The sequence below is a fragment of the Bos indicus genome, chromosome 11 (genome assembly GCF_029378745.1).
Source record: "Bos indicus isolate NIAB-ARS_2022 breed Sahiwal x Tharparkar chromosome 11, NIAB-ARS_B.indTharparkar_mat_pri_1.0, whole genome shotgun sequence".
Lineage (NCBI taxonomy): Eukaryota > Metazoa > Chordata > Mammalia > Artiodactyla > Bovidae > Bos > Bos indicus.
In genome coordinates this window covers 21,212,978-21,231,927 of record NC_091770.1, presented here as the reverse complement: position 1 = coordinate 21,231,927, position 18,950 = coordinate 21,212,978, and the positions used below count along the sequence as shown (strand labels likewise).

The 18,950-nt window shown below is 40.4% G+C and overlaps 2 protein-coding genes across 5 annotated transcripts in view; one reads left to right on the top strand and one right to left on the bottom strand.

The window, feature by feature from the left end:
* The window catches only part of SOS1 (SOS Ras/Rac guanine nucleotide exchange factor 1), a 131,217-nt gene extending 125,694 nt beyond the window's left edge, over nt 1-5,523 (top strand). For all 3 annotated transcript variants that reach the window (XM_019970036.2, XM_019970034.2, XM_019970033.2), the window contains one exon: nt 577-5,523. In XM_019970036.2, the coding sequence (XP_019825595.2) occupies nt 577-1,068 (492 nt within the window). In that variant the 3' untranslated portion in view covers nt 1,069-5,523. The remainder of the gene's footprint in view (nt 1-576) is intronic.
* A 7,146-nt stretch (nt 5,524-12,669) lies between these two features.
* Nucleotides 12,670-18,950, bottom strand: part of ARHGEF33 (Rho guanine nucleotide exchange factor 33) — a 42,309-nt gene continuing 36,028 nt past the window's right edge. The window contains exon 14 of one of the 2 annotated variants that reach the window (XM_070798531.1): nt 12,670-14,414. In XM_070798531.1, the coding sequence (XP_070654632.1) occupies nt 14,285-14,414 (130 nt within the window). In that variant the 3' untranslated portion in view covers nt 12,670-14,284. Of the gene's footprint in view, nt 14,415-14,521; nt 16,272-18,950 lie in introns of those variants that run through there. The other variant, XM_070798533.1, reaches the window with a different exon arrangement.

The window sequence follows — 18,950 nt, the reverse complement described above, 5'->3', positions numbered from 1 at the left end:
TATGAAGGCACGTTTTAAATGAAACTATATCTCAGTGCTAAGTGTTACATATCTAAGCCTGTAACAGGTGAATCTGACAGGCTTTTCAGTGGGATTTTCATGCAAATTCCAGGTCAGAAGAGACCTTAACAGCTCATAATAGCTATTTTTTTCCTACCTGTTTAAATTCCTTTCTTTACCAACTGTTAACATGATTCAGTGGTCTCAAAGTGTCCAGAGAGCAGAGCACCTGGGCAAAGCAAAGCTCTTTGCAGAATACCATGAAATGCTATTATAGTAAATTTAACATTATGAAATTGACAGGTAACATGCTAAATTGAAATGATCTTAGATTGAGTGATAGGTAAGCAGCAGCAAACAAAATTTTGAGAAGAATAAAAACTTAACATTGAAGGAAAAATACTTTTTTTAATGGATGAACTGCCATAACCTCCAATTTAAAGCACATGGCAAAACTCCCTGATCCACACCTAGAGTTCTTCCAGTAACGTATTTGAAAACCCAGCTTAATTCTTAGTATATTCATGGTGCTACATACGTTGTTAATAAATGTCTTTTTTTTTCCATTTATGTTAGATGATGTCTAAGCATTTGGACAGCCCCCCAGCAATTCCTCCTAGGCAACCCACATCAAAAGCCTATTCACCACGGTATTCAATATCAGACCGGACCTCTATATCAGACCCTCCTGAAAGCCCTCCCTTATTACCTCCACGAGAACCTGTGAGGACACCTGATGTTTTCTCAAGTTCACCACTACATCTCCAACCTCCCCCTCTGGGCAAAAAAAGTGACCATAGTAATGCCTTCTTCCCAAACAGCCCCTCCCCCTTTACACCACCTCCTCCTCAAACACCTTCTCCTCATGGAACAAGAAGGCATCTGCCGTCACCACCACTGACACAAGAAGTGGACCTCCATTCCATTGCTGGGCCGCCTGTTCCTCCACGACAAAGCACTTCTCAGCATATCCCTAAACTCCCTCCAAAAACTTACAAAAGGGAGCACACCCACCCGTCCATGCACAGAGACGGGCCACCACTGTTGGAGAATGCCCATTCTTCCTGAGCTCCTCTGGACCAGGATGTACATTTTCCTAGCCCCAGATCCATTGCTGGCGATGGATGCACTGCGTGTGCCAGCACTGAGGAGTTAAAATGAGAACTCCAAACACTAACGACTCTACTTCAAGATGCAGTCATAAGACAATGAATTTTAACACAGATGTAATTATAAAGTGAATATGGAAAGATTGATCTAGAGGAAGTGGACAACTGATTTCACCTGAAAATCAAGGAAAGGAACCTTTTGCCAGCCAGTGAGCAGAAGTCCTCTTTTTGTGAAGTGATCTGTATCATTAAAGGGATGGAAAACCGTCTAGTGTCCAGCAGGCCCACATGATGACAGTTTTTGTAATTCAAAATATTATGCACTTTTTAAAAAGAAATCTTAAACAGGGATCTTCAAATCCTCCTTTGTTTTCCTTTGCTTTTACTCGTCCTACTTTAGAATATTTTCTTAAAAATCATTCAGAGGACTGTGAGGAAAGGCTGTGGTACCTGCCCTTGTTGGAATCAAGGCCCAGCACCATTCTGCAGTCCTGTTTACAGATTATTACAGTGAATTGAATGGGTACCGAGGCTTCACCAAAGAGGTACTTTTTTTTTTTTTTTTTTAAGAATAATTATGCCAATTTTAAGAGCATCGCCCTACCCACCCTCCCTACACAAACAGAATGTGGTGGTGTTGCCTTCAAACGAAGTTTTGTGTCATTAACAATGACAGAAGAACTCTTCTAAAAACGTTTAACTGTCAAGCATATGATTTACATTTAGGAGACTGTTAATCTTTATGCTAGATTGTCATTTCCCCCCTTTTCCCACAGAAGTTTACTGGTAATCCATGTCATGGCTTGTAGCTGTCCCTCTAACCATACTGTGGAAATGCAGTCACCCGGTGGGAAAGGAGCACTTGTTGGGCGTCGCTGACACCGGTCATGTTTGACTAATAGTTGAGTGATCAGCATATCTAGAATTACCTTGCATTGCCTAAATCATGTGTATATAGTGAATGTTATATAATATACCTGGCAGGTCTGTTTTAATTTAATTGAATAAAGATACAAATACTTTGTTTGGCTGGCATATATTAAATTATTATATGGAGTAAATGGTTGATTCTTATTTCTTTCAGTTGAAACACACACACAACACTAAGCATAAGAGCACGTATTGTGGTACGCCTTGGTTTCTAGTTCTGGGTGTATGTATTCCTCTTAAAAGAATGATCTAAAGTCGCAGTTCAGCATGTAGGAAAATATTTGGTTAGAATAGGATGGGTATCTTTTAAGCAGAGCTTTGTAAGGTTTTTAATTTCCTAGGTAACATGTATTACAGTTTGTTAAAGTTTATATTAAACATTCTACCTTGCCTGAGGTCTTTGCTCTATCAGAACTATTCATAATAGAACATCTACCTACATCATTAATAGCATAATATGGATTATTCATTAAACCTATGTACTGACCTTCTGAGTCTAACAAATACTGTGACTGAAATGCATGCAACTTGTTGAAGAGAAAAAATGTTATTAATCTCCACTATAATATCTGTGAAGTGTGCAGTATTCCATCCTTAGAGAGTCATCAGTTCATCTGTATCTGCATGTGTCCTCTGAATAATGAAGTAACATTTCAGCAGTTCTGTTAACCATGCCATTAGAGGCATTTTTAGAAGTGCTGCATCATGGTGGAAACCTAGTACTTTAATAATTTTCTGTGATATTTATTAGAGCATTAAATGTACATCACGATAGTACAATATATAGTCCTTTAAGACCAGAATGTTGGTTGTATCATCATTAAGCAATCCATCCTGTCATATCCTTTCTTATTTATTTGTTAGAGTTGTATCTTTTGTTTTTAATATTTGTACCATTCCTTTTAGGGTAGCCACTTTTACAAAATGTCTCCTTTCAAAAGTCTCCCCCAAAATTTATTTCAAATCCACTCTTGTTTGCAAAGCATCCATAAGACCATTCATTCAACAAGTACTTATCTACGCCTACTTACTAGTGCTGCTACAATTAATCATAATACACATTCCAGAATTTCCATGACTTTTTATTAGACCAGCCTCATCATCCCTAGGATTTCCCTTTATGTGTCTTATGCACACTTCTCTTTAATTACCCCAACCCTAACTCCAAAGGAGAACCTGAGAAAAGTCACATTGGAGCCCATTCAGTATCCCTCTGGCCAGTGTGTTAGCCTTCTAATAAGGTAATGACCTCTTTTCAACCTGCCTGATTTTGCATAAAGAAGAAAAACTCAGATTTGAAGTTCTAATCATACTTCTTCCAAAGGGAAGTATTCTTTTACCCTGGTGGTTCTAGGCGACCGCTTCACTGTGCATCAGCTGTATATGCATTGTGGATAGAAGATATTTGTACTCTGAAGTGTAAAAGTGGGGTCAAAATATTTTCTGCAGTGGTAACTGATTAGAAAAATTTCAATTGGATGCCCTTAAACAGTGGTGAGAAAACTATCCTTGCCTTCTTCACATGTGAAGCATTAACTCACTGGCAGATTAACTCTTTGTAGTAACTGAAATCTCCTTAATCCAGGGACAAGAAGTGGCTGAGAAGATAAATGCATCACCACAAAATTCTGCTTTTGAATTCAGGACATTACAAGACAGTGCAGCATGACTTTCCTAAACCACATTCCAAAACATGGAACATTTCTTTTAGAAATGGAAATGCTCTTAGTTGTTTCATTATCTTTGGGTCAACAAAATGAAAATATTTCAAGGCTGAATTTACCTACATGGGCCAATAACCAATATAATAGAAAGGGAGGCTTTCACATCTAAGTACTTTTAAAAACAGGAACAAATAAAGTATATGTTTCTAAAGTTATTGAAAGACAGGTTATTTACTCTTTCCACATCTCCAAATGTATTTTAAGGCTACAAATGATCAGGAAATGTATAAACGTCAAAAGTTTGCTTAATTAAAGGTTTTTGGATATCAGATTATGTGTTCAGTAGGTTACTACGCTCTAACAACTCAAGAATGTTTTAATGAATCTAAATTTAGTGAAGAGCATGCCACCCTAATTATACTACAGTCAACAGAGCAGTGTAGTGAACCATACTTTTTCAGTTGGCAGCTACATTGTGGTTCCAAATTCCTTAATGTGTTTTTCCCTACATTAAAAATTAAGCCAAAAATTAGTTGGTATCTATGATCACTATCTTGTCTTAATTCTCAAATTTAGCTCACTTTAATCATGTACCTCATCGTTTGTCTTTTAATGACAGCTTAAATTGAGAGTTTTAAGTGGCTCAGCAAAACATAATGCAAATGGCGGGGGGGGGGGGTGGATAATTCCAGTTTATTTAGTGTTATACATATTGAGGAAAACCTATTTTTTTTTCCCCTCTAGATTCAGAAAGAAAAAATAAACCATTTCTTTCTTGGTATTCTGCTGCTATAGGTAGGTTCACTTATCTTTTAACCTATATTGTATGACTGTTGTATAAGTGTAGGTCCTATGGAGTTGCACATTAATCTTTACCAGTAAAATAAGCATCACAGGGTTAATACCAGTTTGGCTGAAAGAATTATGCAGTAAAATTATTTATAAGGGAAAGTGGTGACTTAGTTTAATTTATTCAATATTTTTCTTTTGAAGCATCTCATTACTTTTAAAATCATTTCATAATCCTTTATACATGAGCCAATGAAATATTTTGAGCTCTAAAGAAAAGCATGAAGTCTATATGATAAATCTGAACAAAAGCACTTGTAACTTGTTTTGTAAATTTCATGCCTTATTTTCCATTTTTGACACCGAAAAGTGCATTTTCTGTCAACTGTGAGCAAATTTCCCTTTTGCCTTTAATGAAAATAGTGCATTAAGTAGCCAACTGCTGCAGAATTACAGAGCAAGTTAGCTAAAGGTGGATCACATTGGACTACCACTCAAAGAAACAAGATGCATAGCAGATGGAAGTCACACGTGTGGCTTTAGGGAGAGCGCACCTGTGCCAGATGCATGCCACTTTTCAGTAGCTGCCAAATGTGCCTTTAATTAAGAACATCTCTAATTTTTTTCTTCAGATCAAGTCAGCATTTGGGGGCGGGATCAGGGCAGGGGACTCTGGGGTGCAAATATCTGGTGAAACCCACCAGAGAAGAAGCCTTCGTTTGTCAAAGTGACACGAATAACTTTAGTTGAAACATGTTTGTGTATATATATGTGTATTTGCCTTTGTTTAGTAGCACGGTTATTTGCTAAAATAATTGTCCAAAAAATTGCTCTGTCAGTCTCACTTTGATGTAAAAACAGTGCGGTCTACACATCTAATACGGCCTTTGTGCCAGCCGTGTTCGTAGGTGATCTTTGTACTCTGTGTGCAGCAGTATTTGGTTTGCATTTAAAGTGAAAATAATGGCTGTTATTTTTCTGGCATTACTAAGATAAACCGAAAAATAATAAAGAAAAATGCCTTACACATAGCCCACACGTGTATTATTTTTGCATGTGTTTATTTTAGAGAGCAACATTTTAATGTCATCACTGACTCTCATTTTAGCTCATACTCTGTGGAAATAGTTTGCTCTTAATCATGCTTTTGCTTTGAGGTGCTTTTTTCTGTATCATAGTATTATAAAAGAAGTTGAATACTTTCTCCTGTTGCACGCTCTATGAATAGAGTGAGTGGGAGGACACTGGGATGAAAATTAGTGCTTTAGTGACCTTGGGTGTTACTTGGATAAGTTGCAGAGGGAGGGCTGAGGCATTTGTATTCCCTAAAAGAAGTTTTAAGATACCACAGTTCCTCGAAAGGCAGGTTTTGCTGAGACCTACTGGAACATGGCAGACTGACATTCAGCAAGTCTTTGTAGGCTTGGCAAGAAAAGATACAGCTTACAGCTGCACACTGCAAAGAATTATGCAAATGTGAGGTCATTCACGGTGAACTACAGAATGTGAAAACTCGTGATCCTAAGAGATCTAATGCCCTTATTTAAAAATTGAAGCAACTGATTCCTGGTATTTGGAGGACTGCTTTCCGGAACAGTCAAAATTCACTGGGGTTTTTTTGTTTGTGTTTAACCCCTGGTTTAAAGACCCAAAATCATTAATTTGTACAAATTCCATTTGTAGTCCACTGTGAAATCTAAATATGTATTATTGGGTATATTCTAGGTAATCAATTTAATAGCTATAGGAAGATAACATTAATATTGATTCGTCAGACCTGATTTCAAATTTGCTTTTGAAACACCACTTCTTTTGAATTTTAACCAGGTGGTTTGCCTTTTTACTTAGTCACTAGCTCATCACAGATTCAGGGCACTTGAGCCTCTAGGGTTCAGCAGAGACTACGTTTTTGCAGATAGATGCAGATGGCAAGGAAGACTTTGCCTTACAGCCATTCTACTATTTTAGGACTCTTGACTGTCATTGGAGACAAGAAAGAAAGCTACAGCCCATTTTTAGAAGCTGGTTTCTCTACCATCATGACTCATGTAGAAAGGGAAAAACCACTGTTGGTGGAGTACAGGCAGGTGCTTTGGAGTCAGATTTCTGTGTTCACCTTCTGGTTCCATGACCCATTAGATGTGTGACTTTGGAGGAGGTATATAAGTAATCTGAGTCTCAGTTTCTCAGTACACAGGGTTAATAGATCTGCCTGGGACTGTTCTGAGCTTTAAAGGTAAGATGTGAAAACCCAGTGCCTTTCACAGACTGAGTGTTTAATAGTAACTAAAGTTATGAGGGATATATCTTCAGAGTTTGCCTGTTATTAGATATCTGTTAAACAGTTTGATTTCATCCTGAAGTTCCCATAATTTGATTACGTACCATACAGCTTCTTGATGTTCACTGTCATTTAAATTGGTTTTGAGTGACCTTAGTTATAAACATTTGATAAGGGCCCATCTGACTATTCAACATTTCAACAAATATTTATTGTATCTGGTACAGTTTTGATGTTAGGAATATAAGCAATGAACAAAACAGACAAAAATCCGTATCATCATGGGACTAATAATCTAGTGAGGAGATGTAGACAAGAAGTAGTAAGAACAGATATATGTAAGAATGTTGTAACTGCTATCAACAAAGGCCAGACAAGATGACAAGCAGAGGCAGGGGAAGTGAAACTTGACCAGTGTGGGGAGAGTCAGCCTCGTGCAGGAGGGGACACTGAGTAAAGCCTTGAAGGAGGTACAGGAAAGAGACATGCAAGTATCTAGGAAAAGAATACGCCAAATCACAGGGAACAGCCGATTCAAAAGTGTGGAGACAGGAGCGTGCTTAATATATCTGAGGAATGGCAAGGCTACTTGTGTCTGGAGAAGATGAATATGAGTGAATAGGAGATGCCATCAGGGGTTTAAGGGGCTCCAGACCCTTTGTAATGGCTTTCATTTCTGTTTGAGAGAAATAGAGCCCTTAGAGGGCTCAATGTGATCAGATTTACATATTAACATCACCCTGGCTGTCATTCTGGCTGCAGTGTTGAGAATAGTTCGAGGTTATGAGTGGGAATAGGGCAGCTAGCCCAGTAGACAACAGATTGGCCAGGGTGATGGCAGAGGCGGTAGTGAGGAGAGGTCGGAGCCCTAATATATGGCTGACGACAGCTAAATTGCTGATAGACTTGATGTTGGGTTTAAGAAACAGAATTGTCAAGGAAGACTTCCAGATTTTGGGCCTGAGCAATTGAAAGGACAAAGTTATCAACAACTGAACTGGGGAAGATTAAGCTGAAACAGGCTTGCTGCTGCTAAGTCTCTTCAGTCGTGTCCGACTCTGTGACCCCATAGACAGCAGCCCACCAGGCTCCCCCGTCCCTGGGATTCTCCAGGCAAGAACACTGGAGTGGGTTGCCATTTCCTTCTCCAATGCATGAAAGTGAAAAGTGAAAGTGAAGTCGCTCAGTCATGTCCGACTCTTTGCGACCCCATGGACTGCAGCCTACCAGGCTCCTCCGTCCATGGGATTTTCCAGGCAAAAGTACTGGAGTGGGGTGCCGGGCTTCAATAAATACAGAAGACATCTGAGAAGTGCCCAGGAGACAGGTGGAAATGTGAGTCTGGAGTCTTGAGAGAGAGTTCATGGTTGAAGATATAAAATTGGGAGTCATTCTCATAAATGTTATATATTAAAGGCAACAAACCAGATAAGATCACCAAAGAAGAGAATACAGACTGGAAAAAGAAGAAATTTAAGCAAAGAGCCCTCAGGCATTGTAACATTAAAAGAAAGGAGAGAGGAGGAACCAACACAGACCAGGAAGGAATGGAGGTGAAAATGGGGAGCCTGTTGTGTCCTTGAGGCCTCGTACGGAAATAATTTCTGAAGAAGGAAGTGATCAGCATGTCCAGTGCTACTAGATATGGGGGGTAAAATGACAGAATTTGTTCGGCAAGGGTGAAAATCACCAGCGCCCCTGACAGAAGCAGTCAGGAGAGTGCTGTGGAATGGGAGGAAAGGAAGAGTTTCCTCTTTCAGGTTTTATTTACATCAAAGGAAGCCGAGAACTGAGACAAAGCTAGAGCAATTAAGTTTCTTTTGCTTAAAATGGGAGAAAAAAAAAAGCGTGTTTGTATGCTAAAGGGTTTGCCCCAGTTGTAAAGGAAAATATGATAGTGAGAAGAGAGGATGGGCTCTAGTGCTAAGAGGAAACAGCCCACTGAGAAACACAGATGGGACCCACACCGGCCCTTTACAGTAGATACCACGATCTTCAGATGAACAGGTTTATATACGTGAGGAAGAAACACTTACACAGTCAGTCTTCCTGCTAAGGATTAGGAGCACTGAATGCTACTATCTCTGAAAGGAATGAAACAAGAAGAAGGAATAAAAATATCTCTACAAAGATATTTAACACAGTTAATAACTTATTAAAGATTATGCACTAAGCTCTTCGAAAGCAACAATAAATTTTGGGAAGCAAGTTATTTGGCTTAAGTACAAAAACACTATTTCAAATGTCTGATAATTTCCCAAAACAGTATTTCAGCACTGCTTACAGCACATTCTTACATTCTTATGTGTTTAAAATTTAGTGTCACACATCAATTTCTAAACTTTTCCCTTAAAATATAGAAGTGTCTCTCCCATCAGTTTTCTCAACCTTCTTTTAATCTATGTCCTTTTTGAAAAACTGTCTCACCTTTTTTCCCCTCAACCCCTCCCTACCATGCGAGACTCACTGGCCTCTGCACAGATATTAAGATGCTCCGAGGCTGAGTGGGGAATGTAAAAGAGTCAAATTAGCTCTCAGGATATGAGAATCCCCGGTGTTCCCAGAGCATCCCTGTTTTAGCCTCAGGAAGGAAGGTTAGTATGGTGATATTTCAAGAGAAAATGTAGTCTGAAAACGACTTAATTTTACCATACAACTTAATGTAAGACATTCATTTTATCATGGTTCTAAGTGCATGCAATTGATTATTCAGAATATACAGTCAATTTTACCAGTTTCTTATAAAGAACACTGATCATGTATATCTTTCTCATCAAATGATAGAGGACACAGATGGTAAATTAAATAATTCAAAAAGATTCATTTGGGTTTTCATAAACTGTCAGTTTTCTGTAACTCAAGGTAAGTAATAATCCTTTTTTCTGTCCTAAAAGTCAGTGTGTTTAGAAACTGAGTTTTGTGGTTTATATACTGACTCATTCAACTTATTGAAGTAGTGGCTCTCAAATTTCAATGGGCCAAAGAATCACCTGAGTGCATTTAAAATGCAGACTCATGGGCCCTACTCTGAAATATTACAATAGAGTGGAACTGAAATGTTACCCAGGAATCTTCAATTTTCTAAGTGCCCTCATAGGGAAGATAATATATTCATACAGACTTGAAGGAGGTGAGTGATTATGACAGGAGGTGCTATAGAAACACTGTTCAAAGGGTTTTCCTTGAGCAAGCAAGAGACAGTAATTTCAAGAAGTTTAAACTATGGTGAAATAACCCACCACATGGATCCCCAGAAATTTGGTCCATAAACTCCTGGTTCTATGAGGTTCCAGTTCTGGAATCAGAAAAGCAGGGCAATCCTTGCCTGGGGTTCCATACAGACCTCACAAGAATGCAGAAGGGACCAGTAGCCACTCCCAGCCTGGGCAGAAATACCCACTTCATTTTTGGTGGAGTGCTTCTTTCTGCTAATCCACTCAAACACTTCCAGAAGCTGGCAGTGGTCTCCTTTGTAAACCATGCTTCTCCAGAGGACTGGAGGCAACAAGTTTTAGCAGTTCCCAAGTCTTCCACACCCTGACCTCATCCCTAGTGTGACATCAGTTAAATACCATTAATCAATATCATTAAAGATCCTGTCTCCTCCCTCAGTTTACAGTGCTACCTATAAAGATGATGAAATCAGCCAGTACAACCTGGAAGAGTAGCAAACTGTTCTCTTTCATGGAGAGATGTTCTCGAATGCAGATGCTGTCAAAGTGGTAGTGGTGCCTTTACCTGCTTCTGATGACAACTGTATTTTATTTCCTTTGCAATTGATATTTGCCTTTTAAAAAAGACAGGAAAGTAAAGTGACAACCCTGAAACTCTTTGACAAATTCTGAATAGAAATTAATTTCTGTGGTCTCTATCTTTAGAGCACCCCCATTAATGTTGATTTCAGCCATTTACTGAGCACCTACTATTCTAGAAGTGGAAAGAATTTCAAAAGCTCTGGTATGGTTCCTGCTCTTGCAGAGTCTTACATTCTTCTTGGGAAGACAAGACACATTCATCAAAAGATAGACAAGTTATACCACAGGAGACCACAGAAAGAAGAGGCTTAGATTTCGGTCTTAAAGATTAGCAGAGAAGGAGGCCAGAGTAAAGACATGAAGCAGGAGTGAAACTGAGCAAGGTGCATGGCTTGCCAGGAAATAATAAGAGCCCACACTGCAAATAGGGAGAGAGGAGCCAGAGGAAAAACGAGCTGAACTGGAGGGAGGGAGATTGAATGTCAAGTCAAGGAGTTTGGAATTTGACTGTAGATAAATAAGAACAGTCAAAGAGTTTCACACAGGCAATGTTTGGGAATGAGATGTTAGAGACCTGTGGGATTGATGGGAGCAGGAGGAAAGCTACCAGGAAAAAATCCAGATATCAGGTGATTGAGACCCAGAGAACAGCAACATTACAATTAGTTTTTATAGGTTACGTTCCTAAAATACAACTAAATGGAGTTGTGCTACAAATGTAGCATTAAGATTTTTCAAAGGATGTTATCAAAATGAAAATTTGGGAGGTGTGTGATGTTAGGGGCCAGAGTGAGGCACTCTGCCTGTGGCAAAGGTCATGAGGAAGGAGGCTCGACATACGCAAAGGCAGGATCGAGCCTCAGGAGTCCCCGTGGAAATCCTTGAGCATCTACCCCCATAACCAGAGCCTGCCTACTTTACTACTTTGTGCTCTCTCACCTACACCTCTGACTTTAAGGGGGGCTGTCCCCCACCACCTCTTTCGGAGAAGGAGTTAACTTAGAGCTCCAGTTAATAAAAACTCCTGGGCGTGATAGGAGTGTTTCAACCTACAAACTCCTCTGAAGGTTCTCTAACCTGCCTGACAGGCTTGTCCGGCCACATGTGATTGCTCACAGCCTCCCAACCGTGACAGGCACGAGATGCTTTAACCCTCTAAAAACAGGTTCCTTAGAAAAGTTAGAAAACCATTAGTATAAGCATAGTGGGCTGATTAGAAATTGTATTGGTGAAGGGTTTTTCATTTGTTGAGCCAATGTTTGTTGCTAAGTCTCCACATCCCCTGCCCTTACACACATTAATGAATATGTAGAAGAAATAAGTATTAACCTTTGATATAAATCACGTTAGACCTTAGGCTAAGTAAATTCTTTCCTTAACTAAAACCCACTACACCCTCACCCTATAGGAATGTAACTTTATTTGGGTGGCATCTGTTTTAAGAATAATCACCCCTGGAGAAATAAGTGTCCTGATTGACTGACCGCTGTCACAAGGAGAGGGTCGTAAATTGTCAGCAGGCCCCCCTGGCCAGAAGATGATGTAACACCCCTAAGACCTCTGTATACATTTGTATGAAGCACCTGACTTTGATAAAAGTCAGGACTGCTGACCCCATGTGACTTTTGCATAACATCTCAGTGTATAAAAGTAGACCATGGAAAATAAAGAATTGGGATCAGTTCCTCGAAAGACTGGTCTCCCTATGTCTCTCTCTCTCTCAAACTCTGGCTGAGTCTCCATCTGGAGCGCGGAGCCCGCCATGCTTGCTAATTATGCCTGGGCTTCTAAGATCCAACCCGGGAGGCCTCAGTGTCTCCTCTCCTTCAGGAGAACGGAAGGACACCTGTGGCCTACGTAAGTGGTGCAAACTTCTTGTCTTGAAGTTTTATTGGTCTCCCATGTAAACCAAGCTACTCAGCCTCTTTTCTCCACTGAATTTTCCTGCTGAGCTATCCTTATTCTATTACTCTTTACATCTCTAATTAATATCTAATTGAAGCTATTGTATCCTGATCCTCGCCGACGCCGTCCCCGCTTCGAACTCCCTGGATCAGCCGGGGCTGGACCCCGGCAGTGTGATATTTCTGAAACCTTCCCAGTAATTGATCATTTCTATAATAATATGAAGGGGGAAGAAATTTTGTTTTTAATATTTTATTTACGAGTTTATGTCTCCTGTTTCACTTTTCGTGTCCAGTCGATTTCACACTTTGCTTTTAAGCACTGACCGCCAAACATCTGCGGCCTGATAATAGAAATCTAATTTCAAAGGAGTTCATTAATTTCAGAAAAATGAAAAGCTTGGCTTCAAATTAAATATCAGAAATTCCAAAAAGCTGGCAGTTATCCTGTGACTGTTCCAGACTCCTTTTGTTCAAGATGCTAATAGATGGGTTCCTGATTAGTCATCAGACAAGGAGAAGAAAACCTGTAAGACTTACAAGTGAAACTTCCCCTATTTTATCAAACAGTACATCGCTACAGGAACAGCCCTCTGGAGAAGTCAGCTGCAGTACCAAGATTCTCAATAAACAGTAGTAACCTATGCCCCAAATTACAGAGAACTGCCTAGAAATAGAGACGGATTGTTTAAACCTAATTGTTTTCTATTATGATTCTGAACTCTAGGCATGTCAAGGACGTGGACCATCTGGGCCATATCTGTGTGGAAACAGAGCACATTTTATTTCCCCGTAGCCAGGCAAGCCTCATTGCAATAACTCTTCTGCCTGTACTGTAAGAACTTTCTTTTCAACTTACTTCTGGAAAACAGAATAAGGTAATGCTAGCCCTAAGCTTTCATTCTGACTTGGTGTTTGTAGCAACCACTGTGTGTGAGCCAGTAAAGTATAGACGTTGTTGCTACCTTCTTTACAGACGGAAGAACGTCTTTTAAGGCAATGTGGCTAAATCAATGCTTTCTTCTCAGTCCACGTGGTCGTGAGTGTGAGTGACACTCAGGATCACTGGTGGACCTTTGAATCCTGAGTATTTAATAAAACACAGACTCTGGACTTTTTCCTGTCCGCAGCACAACCCACAACCCACATGAGGGAAAATGTTTCTTTGACCTCCCAGTTCTAGAGGAATTACTGTTCCCTGCGCTGGTTTTCATAACCATAGAACAAGAGGAATACTACTCTTAAGGTTCTTTTCCTATTTGCATATCAACATGTCTTTAAGCTTTGAACCTTCTTTGTCATGGTTTAAGCACAAATTTTTCCACAACTCGTATTTGCAACATGTAATACAATTGGGTTAACTGATGCTTTGCCTTAAGGGATGTTAGGTGTTGCCTTGGGGTTTTTGGAAGACATATGGCATGACAGAACTGCCCCCTAGCATGGTGTATACTAGTCTAAGATGAAATGAATAAGCTAAAGACCTCAGAAGCATAAATTTCACATCCATGTTAAATATGAACATGCTCAATATTATACTGGGGGAATGACTTCAAGGTGGAAGTTTTCTTACAAGCATTTATTTTCCTCCAAATTTATTGTGTTTTTGTAATGCTGTGAAAAGTCTTCATTTCCCTTGTCCCAAGTGTTGTTCAAAGAGCCAGCTCTCAACCAGAGACTAATCTTCATCTCTTCAATGTCTCGTATGTTGATTTAGTTTCATATGTAGGTATTTATATTAGTTTTCCTCAGGGATTTATACATCAATATATATATATATATATTCCTACACAGATATATACAAGCTTTTTATCCTCATCTTACCACTTGACAATACAACTTTAAGTATGTTTTACACAGCTGTTCCTTGGTCAAGCTCATTTGCAAGAGCAAGTCGGTTTCTGAAGAAATCTTGTTTGGTGGGTGAAGGATCCATTGAGGGATTCTCATTAGTTTTTTCCCTGTATTCTGATCCACTGGACCTAAAATCTCAGCACACAGATAAAGTACAGGTTGATTTGGTTTTAATTGTTTTCAAATATTTTATCTAACCAAATTGTTTTGCATTTGTAAAACAGTTGCCTCCTAGATCTGGAATAATGTTTACTTCCCTTGAATTTCATGACTCAGGACATGTGTAACTAAGAGTTGCAGTGCACATAAAGAGTTGACCTTTCTAGTGCTTAATGGGGACACTTGTGACAATTGTGTATGACAGTGTAAGAAATCATGTAATAGCATTGTCAACGGGGGAGAAAGGATTAGAAAATTCAATAAATCCTATTTTCAATTCAATCAAGGAACTACTACACAAATTAAGAAGGCCCTTAAATTTTAAAGGATAGAATTCATTGCTCTCAACCAAGGTTATCAAGGGCCTTTACTTAATCTGGGCATTACATTACAAACTCTTGCTTTTGCTTGTTTTCATTTTTAAATGAAAAATTTATTGAAGCCAACCACACACATATGCTACATTTGGCAGAATGCAGAAATCAGTACAGTAATCAGATTAAGGAGATTCTATTATCTCAACCACCACATAGGAGACCAAGCCCAATTAAGAGGCAACAACTCAAAACAGTCCAATTGAGTCCCCAGTCGAGGGTGTATTCTTCCTTTCTCTTGGTTAAGCCAGTTGGGTAATCCATTCCAGCTCTGCACCTTCTCCAGTTTGTTCATGTCAGAAGTCCCTAGAGGGAGGAGGCTTTCTGGAAATAACCTCTGATAAGCTAGGCTGGGGCCCTTTGGCTAGCTTCAGCTCTGAGCTAGAATGGGTAAAAACTAGCCCAGTGACTAAGAAGCAATATCAAAAGACCTCATGCAAGGTGTATGACAGTGACGTTAGACATGAAGTTCTTTGTCCAAAGCTCCTACACAACTGAGCAAGTTCTCCAAATGCTGAGGCAGAGTCAGGCATGCTTCCACTATCCACAAAAGGATACATTCTTTCACTATCGTAGATACACTAGGAACGTCCTCACTGTTGCTATTAGATACGTTAATTATGACTCTATCATTTACTGAAATCATTGGGCAGAATGCAAACGTTCCTTTACCTTATTTAAGGAAAGAATCTAGATCCACACAAAGACTAAAATTCTGATGTCTAGAAACATAATGATTGATTGGATTTTTATTTTTAACTCTGACCCTGTTATTTGGTTTCACAGATGAAGGCCTTAGCTGTCTACCACACTTCCTCCATCTGGTCAGTAAGGAGCCCTTTTCCACTATATCCCAGTACATAGAGGAAGAACTTTCTCTCCTCAACCCCAGTAGATCTGGGTGTTCATTAAGTAAGATGATGGCTGGCTGGGCTGAAAGTCTCTTTCCTTTTCAGAAGCCGCCTGCAATTCTCCCCTGAAACCACCTCCTCAGACCCCACCCTAAAGCTCCAGGCTTTCTCTCAGAACTCCCCGCTACCTCCAGTTCAAATCATCCCTGGTTGGTGCACTTGTGCCCCAACTGTTAGGAAGATAGATTTTTGACCATGTCATTCTTTCCCCGTATCTTCTGTTATCCAGAAGACTAAGAATACCTAAAGCATTGCAGGGCGAGGGGGCAGGAAGTAGGAAGCAAGATTTGAATCTGGCTGCTGTTTCTTCCAAATTGTTTCCCCACATGATAAGTTTCTCATCAGAAAACATTCATCAAAACTTAAAATCTTTGCCTTCCATTTCCCCTCTTAGCTACATCTGATCTCTCCAAAGCCCACCATGTCATACTTTGATGGTTCCAACATGCAACTGTTTCATGTTTACCTGGAAATGGGAAAGCTCTGATGTCACCACCAGCCCCAAGGACCACAGAAATCTTCACCAGTTGAGTTCCCATTTCTGAAACAAATGCCAAAATCGCCCTGTCTAGTTTCCAAAGTCCACAAACTCAGCTTAGTATTTTTCTTTTTTAACTGCTCTTCTCACAAACCACCTTTGTGTCTGCAAGGTGTGTGAATGGCTCCTCATTTCTTGATATTAACTAACAATTAACTAAATGGTAACTTGCTAATCATTTTCAAGATCTAGTATTCCATGGTAGCCATGACTAGAAGCTAATTTTCACCCTTTTAAAGATATTTTTAGCTGATTTCTTTCTAATGCTTACATGGTATATGAACACCTCAACTTTAGGAACCTTGTGAATGTGTGGTTGTCAGGTTCTAGAGTAATGCATACCTAAATCACTGAAAAATAACCTGTGGAATCTAGGTGGAAAGCTAGTGGATTTGCTTTTTATCCCCTTTCTTTATAAAACAGAAATGGCTTTTGAGTTGCTAGGGCCATTCTGGCTGACTGCAAAGGAACACACATAAGGGCCAGGCAGGCAAACACTTGCTGGGCAAGATTAGGATGGCTGCCAGCACCTTCTGACACAGCCATCCAAATGTTTGATGGGAGGGGAACACACCTGTCCCTAACTTTCCTTCCCCTCAACTGACAGAGACAAAAAAATCACAAGTTGGGTAGGTCACGCAAGTACCAATTTACTACAGTAAGCCGTAAAGTTTATTTGGAGCTGGGGAAAACAGGAGGGCTGGAATCAGTGGTGCAGGAGCCTCTGACCTAAAAAGGGTTGCTTTGCTGACTGGAAAGACTGTCTGCCTTGAAAGCTTCAGGAACATGCAGATGGAGAAGAAAGGGAGCAGCAGAGCACCCATCCTGTCGGCCACGTAAGCTGGTCCTGACAATCAACAGGGCGACAAACGCACACTCGTTTGATGTGGATTTGTAAAGGGGTTACTATGTCCTAGGCACTAAACCTGGTAGCTGGGTCACTCTTACATTTGGATCTTAAGCTTCTGCTGACAGAACCTAGAACACTGAAGACCCTTAACTTAGTGACTGATCTCAAATGACCTACTGAGTAACATCTATAATCAGGTTTAAGTACATGTTTTCTCTTCAGCCATCTCCTTCCGTTTTCCATTTATATGGGGAATTAAAATGGGAAATGAGAGACAATCCCAAAGTGGGTAAGAATGGAGGAAGAACTTCAGACAGGCTCTAAGGAGGCAGAGAAGAACATGAGGTGCAGTTATCAATGGATTCTTGAGTAGTTGTGCTTTCTATGACATGGTCTGCTCCACAGTCCAAGCTGGGCAGACGGCAAAGCGGACTCACTGACAGTCATATGGGACTCTGTGGAAGTGCTCTCTCCGCAGTGTGTGATTAAAGAAAGAAGAGATTTCCATGGGACTGGTAAAGGGAGGGTGCTGACTGGGAAAGAGACCCTCTGAGGCATGTAAATTACAAAGTGCTAAAGAGGAAGAAACGGGTGACGAAGTAGAATTAATCATTTGGACGCCATATGCTTTGTCTTCCACTCCCATGAGAGTTGAGGATAAAAAGAGCACGTATATCCCTGCCCCTAAGCTGTCTTACAGAACCCTCTTCCCCTATGCACACCCCCAACCAAGGTATTGGCCTAAGTCTAAGATTCACACATAGGGATGAAGTAGCATTGGTCTCGGACTTCAGGACAGTCTAGATTCAAGTTTTTGAAAGCTTCCAGGTCAATGCTCGTACAATGGAATGGTCTACCTTCCATCCTGCTCAAAGGCAGGGGGACAAGGATTCAGTCCAGCATCAACCTATCACATGAGGTCTGTTCTGTTCCTGGCTTCTAAGAATCCTCATTAAAAAATTTTTAAAATCACTTAACGTTTTCCAACTTTAAGATATGTCATCTTTATTTTGACCAATTCTGGGCAGCTCTCAAGGACATGTGACCTGGTATCTACCCAGGATGAATGTGCCTGAGATAGAAACGGTCAGAGCATCATCCTCTCCCCCAGATATCTTGGGCATTTTTCATGACTTTTTTTTTATGATGTCAACTTGACTCTCCCTTTTCAATCCTTGTGAGTATGAGCATTCGGCCCTCCCAGCCTCAGAGGGAAGAGAACCCTTTCTCAGGTTTTCTGTTGCATCTGGCTCCATGCCTAGCTTCATCCCGAAGCAGCATTCTGGGTGTGTGGGGCCACCAGCCAAACAAGCCCCTATGGATACAAAAAGTGTGTCAGTGTAGACAGGAACAAGCCTCCAGAGGGCTGTGGGGAGGCAGGCAGTGAGCCCCGGGTGTGACAGAGGCAGCTGTTCTGGCTCTGATCCGTTTTGGACCTCTGAGGCCAGCCTCTAGCCTGACTTCAGTACCCAGGATGAACCATGTCTTGAAGTCACAGGGCTTGCTGCCAGCCTGACCTCCCAACACATGGGAGGAGGATGGGCAGAGTGTCTCTTTCTGGTTCCTCCCTGTACCTGTCTATATGCCTGGCTTCAGTCTGAGAAGTTCCTACATAACAGCTAGGACCAACCAAGTCACTCACGATTCCTAGACAAGCATCTCACACAGTACACGTGTATGACAAAGGATGCTTCATTCATGAGAAGAGTCAAGTGTTCTCATCCGAGTTGAGAGCTGCTGACCTTTCTGTGCTATGCTGGGGCCTTCTTGCCCTTTGTCTCTACTTTAGCAAAATGGAACAAACTTTCCAAGGTTCTAGGATGAAAATACTC